The sequence below is a fragment of the Argentina silus genome (genome assembly GCF_951799395.1).
Source record: "Argentina silus genome assembly, chromosome: 5".
Classification (NCBI taxonomy): domain Eukaryota; kingdom Metazoa; phylum Chordata; class Actinopteri; order Argentiniformes; family Argentinidae; genus Argentina; species Argentina silus.
This window is the reverse complement of record NC_139659.1, coordinates 11,537,075-11,546,053: the sequence shown is the minus strand read 5'-3', so window position 1 is coordinate 11,546,053 and position 8,979 is coordinate 11,537,075. Positions and strand designations below refer to the sequence as shown.

General features: G+C 40.6%; 1 protein-coding gene across 1 annotated transcript; it reads right to left on the bottom strand.

Annotated features, from left to right (window-relative positions):
• Positions 1–806: 806 nt before the first annotated feature.
• tmem230a (transmembrane protein 230a) lies at positions 807–4,018 on the bottom strand. The gene is made up of 4 exons (XM_083670910.1): positions 3,857–4,018; positions 3,321–3,435; positions 2,901–3,023; positions 807–2,138 (listed from the first exon to the last, which is right to left on the bottom strand). The coding sequence occupies exons 2-4, from the start codon at positions 3,420–3,422 to the stop codon at positions 1,998–2,000; spliced, it is 366 nt and encodes a 121-aa protein (XP_083527036.1). The 5' UTR covers positions 3,423–3,435; positions 3,857–4,018; the 3' UTR covers positions 807–1,997.
• Between the last annotated feature and the right edge of the window lie 4,961 nt (positions 4,019–8,979).

Sequence of the window (8,979 nt, the reverse complement as noted above, 5' to 3'; positions counted from 1 at the left end):
ACTTTTAGATCAATTAAATGTCAAGCCTTTGACTCCTATAATTGATTCTACATTTGGAAACTACATTTGGAAACTTTATTAAAATTGATAATTATCAAAGTGGCCAACCTGTATTGTGATCATTACCAACCATGTCAGTGTAGGCCTACGTTTCCCATACAAATACATCAATATACTTGACTTAAACCCTTAAACCCAACTCTACTACTTATTGGTCATCCACAAATGTTCTCCACCGCACTGTTAGGGTCAGTTCTTCAACTCCCTGTAAAGTATGGGAAATGGTACGACTACATTTTCATCTATGATTTGAAACAATGTTTCCACATACTGAAGTAATCCAGTGCACAAGGCAGGTGCATTATGGAATATCGGTTTCGTTTCATTTGAAACCACTAGATGGCATACTATGACAATTGATGGGGACCAGACTAGACAACTCTCACAATCTAATAAAATCTCCAAAAGGCTAATAAAAGGCTCCAATTCAGTCAATAGCAGCTAACGGATTTCCAGCATAACTTATAAATATAACTCATCTTGTGCAGCAAGAAAGCACATTCAATTTGCCTGTTCAAAATGCAGTTCAACATTGATTCAGTTTCAGACTGTAAACATTGCTTTACATTATAGAGCAAGACATGTTTTGTGTTATCTTCGAAACATGCTGTCAGAAATTGATTGAATTGGGGCCTTGACTTGACTATTTTTTTTCCACAGCCTCTTTATGAGTCTGGCATGAAAGAGATTTAGCATACAGAAAAAGATTGTGTGATGTAATTATCAGGAAATACCATATGCCAATTATTGCTTTTCTATTTAATTTAAAATAAAAAACACAAAAAGTACATACTTGTCAACCAATAATGCTTTACATAAAAAGAATAGAATCATGCCATAGGACATATGTAATACATCTAATCTTTTCCAATCAAACACACATCTTTGGAGAGCATTACAAACAGACCTATAACAAAATCTAAGCCTTGCATATCTTAAATACTCTTGCATATATCTACATACTGTGTAATATGCTATCAGTTATAAATACTCTTGAATTTGAAAGTCGCACTATGCAGCATTTCAACATGCAAACAGCCCTTGAAGGAGCAGAGTGTAAGTCTGTTGGAAATCTGTCACCTCTGGCCACTGCGGCAAAATTCACCTTAATGTTCCAAACAACAACATCCTCCAGAATAATAATATAATCCCCCCGGAATGGACTTGCAGTGTCGGTCATTAGCTGTTGTGTTTCTGCATGCACACACGATTAAAAGAGACAGAAAGGTGACAATCGGTGAGTCCATTCCCCTAGAACACTCCTGGCCAGTAACAACATGTTTGGAAACAAGCCGATTATTTTACATTTTAGGAAGCGCTTTTTGGGACCAAAAGAGCATTCATAAATGTAATGTCATTAGGACGCTTTTAGAAAGCTTGAAGGCTTTACATATTGCACAATTAATGTACAGTATATGATATGTCTATATTGATAAAGGAATACAATTTCTTTTTTTTTCAACACATTGTTTGATGCTACAGTATACTTTGCTTGTTCACTGGCAAGTCGTGAGCAAGACCACCTTCAGCCATATCTTCCCAATTCACCATTGAATCTCAGAGAAGGTAAACAAAAAACAAAACAAAAAAAACATCTATCAATAGTAATGTTTTTCAGATAATGATAATTTAAGACAGTATGTTTTACCATACAAAGCTATTACAGGTGTTCTAAGTTATATTCGTCCTAAAACAAGGGGAAGTCGCTAAAACGCTGCATGACGCACCTTCAGTTTAAAGCAAAAGACAGAGTTCTATTGCACAAGAGCAACTGGGCATAAAACAAATGAGTAGTCAAGTTAAGCCACTTTGTGATGCAGTTTCTCAGTCCAGGAGAAACTCTAAAATAGAGAGACAGTCTCATGCAAACTGGAGGGGCAAAAGTACAGGAGAGACCTTCCCAATACCCTACTGAGCTGTATACACACGCCAATAGCTTAGTCGTCAAAATCCGGGATGTCATCATAGGAGTAGCCTCTGTAACCCTTGGAGGCGTAGTACGCGATTCGTAGATGGTAGAATCCCGGAAGGAAGACGAGTATGCCTATGATTAGAACTGGAATGGTGCGGTCCGGATGCTGAAACACAAGTGACCATAGGAGTCTTTATATCATTCTCTTTCAAATGCAATACAAAGAAGACCCCCCCCCCACCCCACACACACACACACAGATAAAAACACATGCACACACAAAGTATAATGTCCCTTTCCCTTATCAACTCAAACGAAACACTACTTAAGGCTTTAATGCTCTCAGAGCGTCTTCATGAGGATTACTAGCTGGGGTTTCAGGAGTCTAAGCACACTGATCTCCATGTAGCCAGCCAACAGAACAGCAGTTATCCAGGTCTGGATGACATCACACTGGACTGGGGGAGAGTGTGCTGGTAAGCTGACCCTCATGACTACAACATACATTATCATGACTTTTGTTTGGCTAGGTTTCCATGATAGGCACACATCATATGGGCCTTGAGAGGACACCTCAAGGTGAAGCAACCAGGCGGTGGTGGTGGTGGTACCTGTAGGAGGCCTGTAGACTGCTTACTGTGCATAAAAATACTGACCAACTAACTTGTCTTCAAATGTTCTCATGGATCAAAGGGTAACGACATGGTTATTAACAAGAGTGCAAAGTTATCGATTACCTGCCATTAGCCCTATCCCTTCAGTTATGCCTATAGAGGAAATATCATAATTGTCTACTAGGCCTTACTCATCATGTATATGACTGTGATATGGAAAAATCTAATGATATTGCTGACCTTTTCTTTTGAAGTCGTTCAGGATATTAGTCCACCTGGATTGGATTATATAGTATTGATTATACAGTACTCACCTCAACTGCTATGGATCCTGACAAGAGAAGAGCTCCTATTACAATCAGTAAGGAGCCAATCAGGAACAGGAATGTAGCCAGGGCGATTGCCTTGTATGGGACTTTAGGTGGGCTCCTCTTGAACTGTAAAGAGTTGGACACAATGACACAAATTGATTATCCTGTGTGTTTGTTTTCAGTGGAGGCTGGTGAAGGTAGAAATCTGAGGACGGGCTCATTGTAATGAATGGAACGAAATGTGGAACAGTATCAAACACACGGTTTCTACCTCCACTGATTGTTTTGTGTATGAAATGTGCTATAGAAATAAAGTTGGATAAACACGGTTTGTATGATGATGTCCAGCCAGCTCACTTGTTAATCAAGACACCCTAAGCCTTTCTTTGTAGCCTAATGATCATTCTGTTGAGTTTCTCTTACCTGCAAGTCGATGTAGCCTTCCTCATCCCCAGCCAGTTTGGAGTACTTCACTTTGTTACTGGGCATCCCACCACCAGCAACACTGCTGCGCGCAGGCATCATTACAAGACAAGGGCTGTGTGTGATGGAGGTGAGGGGAACTTGAGTGACACTTAAGCCTCGTACTACTAGATATTTTTGAATGGTTTAAAAAGTGCCGAAACAGCTATTTTGCTTGGCAGCTGATTTAGAACTCTCAACTGATCCCCATTGGGATAGTATTGTGGCCAGAACGTTTGACCACGCTAAGTACTAAGACACTTCTTGATCTGCATTCAGAAAACTTGCAGACACACAGACCTCCATTATAATATCTTTATATACACAATTATAGAATTATCGGATTTTCATTATAAGACTTTGCAACCAAATAAAATGACAGGCAATAGTAGGCTAAACAATTTCCATTTGCTAGATTAGAATATCTGCTGTAGTAGCCAGCTAGCCTCGATATTCAACAGATGCTCAGTTTTCTGCAGACTAAATAGACATCTCACCTTCAGTATTCCTGCTGGCAAAGTAATCAATGACATAAATTAATCGTTCACCCCTAATTACTGTTAATACAATGGCAGTGACAAACTAATACAAATAACAACAGTATTGTGACTGTTTTTCTACTATAAAAACTATAGCTAACGTCATGTTTACACTGCGTGCACAGTATTTCCTTGTTTTCCTATTCCCGCAAGGACCTGAGCAGGCGCATACAGGGCTCAGTTGGCGGCCATGTTGGTAAGGGAATAATGGGCTGTACTGACAGGATAGCAGCCCCATTGGAGCAGCCACTAAAAATAGTTCTTAAATTATACCCAAAACAAACAAAGCATGATAACTTCCATAACATGTTATGTGTTAATCTAACTTTACAAGCATTTGGTCATGTTTTTAATTGCAGCTAATTTATGATCTGAAAAGCATTGCAAGCATTTGATCTCCAAATGAGTTAATTTTGTTTAAACAGCAATGAATAATGATGATCTGACACAACCCTCTTCCCTCCCAGGAGCTTGGCAATAAATGATCATTGCTCTCTGCACTGGAAAAATAAACTCTTTTATGATTTACAGTTTGACAATATCAACATTACAATTTTACGACTGCACACCTGTACATGGCTCAAACACCATTGTTAAGTTTGCAGACGACACAACGGTGATTGGTCTCATCAGCAACAACGATGAGTCGGCCTACAGGGAGGAGGTCCAGCACCTGACAGTGTGGTGCACCGACAACAACCTGGCTCTCAACACCAGGAAGACCAAAGAGCTCATTGTGGACTTCAGGAAGTCAAAAGCTGGCACACACACCCCCATCCTCATCAACGGGACTGAGGTGGAGCGAGTCACCAGCTTCAAGTTTCTGGGTGTCCACATCTCTGAGGATCTCTCCTGGACCCTCAACACCTCTACCCTGATTAAGAAGGCTCACCAGCGTCTCTTCTTCCTGAGGAGACCAAAGAAGGTCCATCTGTCTCCTCCGATCCTGGTGAACTTCTACCGCTGCACCATCGAGAGCATCCTCACCAACTGTGTCACAGTATGGTATGGCAACTGCTCTGCATCTGACCGGAAAGCACTGCAGAGGGCGGTGTAAACTGCCCAACGCATCACCGGTTCCTCACTCCCCTCCATTGAGGCTGTCCAGGGCAAACAATGCTTGCGTAAGGCACGCAGCATCGTCAAGGACACTTCTCACCCCAACCATAGACTGTTCACCCCACTCCCCTCCGGGAGGCGCTACAGGTCTCTCCACACCCGAACCAGCAGGTTCAGAGGAAGCTTCTTCCCTGCGGCTGTCACCCTACTGATCTCCAACTCTGCACCTAGGTGACAACCTACCAACCCCTGCACCCCGGACAATTGCACTACTCTACCCTACAGTATTCCTATAACTGTACATACTGTATCCTCACTTGTACACACTGCTCTTACTACATACCATTGCTCTTCTGTACATATCTGTCTATACTGTTCACAATGCACATATCCTTATATTTTTCTTTTAATAATACTGTTAATACACTGCACATATCAGTACATACTGTACATACCTGTTTATACTGTTCATACAGTATTCCATATTTATTCTGCTATTTACTCTAATGTTACTATTAATACATATATACTGCTTATACTGCATTGCCTATACAGCTCATATGCTGCTTACACCGTTCATACTGCATTCTATTTATTCTGCTTATAATGCTACTGCTAATTCATATACTGCTTACACTGCACTACTTATACTATACTGCACTACTATACTGCGCATATACTGCACTACCTGTATATACTGTTCACACTGCACTTTTCTGCTTTTTTGCACTTCTGGTTAGATGCTAACTGCATTTCGTTGTCTCTGTACTTAATCTAATTTGACAACATTTGTGCTCATTCAAATCAGACCCGGATCTTTTGATAGATACATAGTAGAAATAAGACAATGTTAAACTAACATGCTAATTAAACATACATCATTGGCAAGCCCACTGTTTGCACAACGATAGCAGATGCTTCAAGTCAATAACAGTGTGTCAACCCAGACACAAAGAAGCCATATGAGTGGGCTTTCTATATATCAACAAATGCCCTGATAGAAGCATGTCTCTCGTTTTCATTTTCATTTAGGTTCCTCATTTAGGACAATGATGTTATCTCTCTCTATAGCCTATAGGCCAACGTATGGTAAATCCACATTGCTCTCTCACCCTTCCCCTGCCCCCCTGGCAGTATAAGTTAATGGAACACTAGTTCTCATTTTAAATTCCATTTTCCCCTCTGGAGGAATGCATTTCTTGATGAATTGGGCCTGCCATTTCTGTGTCTTTTCATTATTAAAACGTTTACGGTTTGCTTCTATGTCTGCAGTAATGAAAGTGCCTGTGTGTGTCACTTTGTAGCCGCAGGCAGCATCAGTGCAGGGTCCTCCTGTCCAGCATGAAGAATTAAATTAGAATTGACACAATTTCTTTGAAACTTCAACCATGCTGTGCAGCTAGGAAAAAGGCCCCACTGCCAAACATTCAATTGATTGATTTTAGGTGTGTGTTAGTCTTGTCAATTCATATCATGAACTCCATGACCATACATTGTTCAGTCTGGTACAGCTTCAATCTGGAGGTGGATGTAGGGCAAGGGAGATCAATATCACAGCTAAACTATTACATGTCCCGCATTTGCCCTGGTGTTGGCTGTATGGCTACTGTTCAGTATTGTGCAGACTGGGAGGAGGCTTGATGATGGCAATGTTTGTTGCATGAATGATGATTATGAGTGGTTCAATAACTGTCATTCATGACAGAAAATGTGTTGGCAAGTTAGGAGGTTTGGCTGCAAGCATGAATATGTTTTAATGAAAGTCGACGTGTGTGTGATTGACAGACCAATTGAATGCATGCATAAGTGGGAGTTTTGTTGTTGAAGAACATGAATGAGAATAATTATTTGGACCATCATCAGCTGTGATTCATGTTTTGATGCTGACCATGGATTCAATGAAAATTGAAACTATAAATTCCTTCCAAGATGCTCAAGACAACAAAACAAATTGTCATCTCACCCAGTCATCTCACCCAGCCCCACAGGTGAGTCATACTCAGATATATGAAATATATGTATACGGTTTGTCTTAGCATCATCGCTCAATGTCTTCATTATGGGAAGCATGTAGGGTTGCCTACCTGTCCTCACTCAGACTGGTTCCTGTATTCTGGAAGGAAACTGGGTGTACAATTAGAAACAGTAATCTAACACAAGCCAGTATTTGCTTCCTATGAATAATTCAACAATTATCCACCTGGAGCTGATAAGACGAAATTGTATTTCCTGTCAGCCGAGTGTCATATAGTTGAGTGCGGCTTACTGTAGAAGCTTCAGCTGTAGCAGGATGTAATCATCTTAGAAACATCTGAAGTCGGCGGGCAATGTTAGACCAACCGTGAAGTGCGAGGCTAGCTAGCTACCTCTCGTTTAATACAGGGTCATCATAGTCGCTTGAGAATCCTCTGACATCAGAAGCTTTTCCTGAAGCTTCTGATTCAGACTGAATTATCTGGAAAGACAACGCAGTAGGCCTACAGTAGTCGCCCTTCATTCCATTGTATATGTAATGTTAAGTACCATAGAGTCATCAATGGATTGACATTACCTTTAAAACTGAATTATGAATAGATTAGAAATTGGTATGCACATTATACGCATTTAGAAAGCATTTGTAACAGTCCATATACAGAAGCTCATTATTTGTCAAGCACCAAAGAACTATTACTCATTTCAACTATAATGCTAGACGTCTCCTCCTGTCAGTCAGTTGAGACTGTTGTGCTATCATTAGTGGTGTACAGTTTAATGGCCTTTAATATTTGCTAATAATTACTACTGTAAGCACATATGTGGTCTCAGTTTGGAGTTCCTCCAGTGCCAACCGGTAACTACAGAGTCTTGTGGCAAAGCGAAATAGACTCATGTCTTTAATATTCCCTGCACACCGTCTTGTCTCAGCGCCCATTATACAAACAACACTGTGGAGAGCCAAATTGCACCTCTATTATTCCCTTTGACTATACCCCGCTACCTCACTACCTCTCTCTACATATAGCTTCACTCGCTCTTTCATTTTATGTGTCCATTTTTCTGCCTTTCCTCTGTCTGCCTCTCCATTTTCTTTGTGTTTGTTTGTCTCTGTCTCATAAGTAATATACTGTATGTCAGGAGAAGTTTGAATGAATTTGTTTGGCTATACTGCAAGCGCTGCTTGAATATAAATGAGAAGTTATCGGTAAGAGGCTCCATGTACTGTACTGTGAACAGTGGGTCACCACACAGTAAGCACAACAGAATGCTGAGCTGTAAAGCCCCTACATGCCCTGCATGTCAATTTGAAACGACTGATCATCAGTCTCATTTTTTACCAGAAGGCTGTAGGCTATACAAACCTGTGTCAACCCTTCACCTGACTTGAGCTGTTAACCAAACAGGGGCAAGAACAGGTTTCAATGAACAACCCGTTTTCAATTCACATTTAATCTTCTTACCCATCATACTGAGAGAAGAAGTAACAATGGGACAGAGAGCGCTAACCCTGAATAATGACACTGCTGCCTTCTCCTTATGCTCCCCTCTGTTGAAATGAGTGTTGGTGGCATCAAGCCTTTCCAGCAGAGCTAAGAGCCAGTGAATCTTCTTCTGTTTAATGATCACAGCTGCACATAGTGTATTGGGATTATGTAACCAATTGAGGTCTTGACCAGGTCTTAAACTATGCTTAAACTGCAAAGTAATCAACTCTATTTTTTCTTCCACCATGTGATGATATTGTTGTGTGAGAACATCGGGTTATCATTCTATTCTCTACAGCACAGACGAAAGCATGTTACGCTGACACGTTTGTTCCAACTTGCTCTTTAACCTAACCTTAACCTAACCTTAACCTAACCTTAACCTAACTTTAACCTAACCTTAACCTAACCTTAACCTAACCTTAACCCACTGTTTGCACTACGCACTTTGTGACTTTTTTCACTTTCAGCATGTACATTGGGGAACACAAAATATGTATTTTTGATAGATCTGAGTCCAAAGACCTTTTTTGCCGTCCTTTTTGTCACTACTACTGTACA

Excerpts from the sequence above, each read along its gene's own strand:
- tmem230a (XM_083670910.1), bottom strand. The coding sequence starts at position 3,422 with ATGATGCCTGCGCGCAGCAGTGTTGCTGGTGGTGGGATGCCCAGTAAC. Across the intron at positions 3,024-3,320 it reads AAGGCTACATCGACTTGCAG|TTCAAGAGGAGCCCACCTAA; the intron begins GTAAGAGAAACT and ends AACTCTTTACAG. Across the intron at positions 2,139-2,900 it reads CAGGATCCATAGCAGTTGAG|CATCCGGACCGCACCATTCC; the intron begins GTGAGTACTGTA and ends CTTGTGTTTCAG.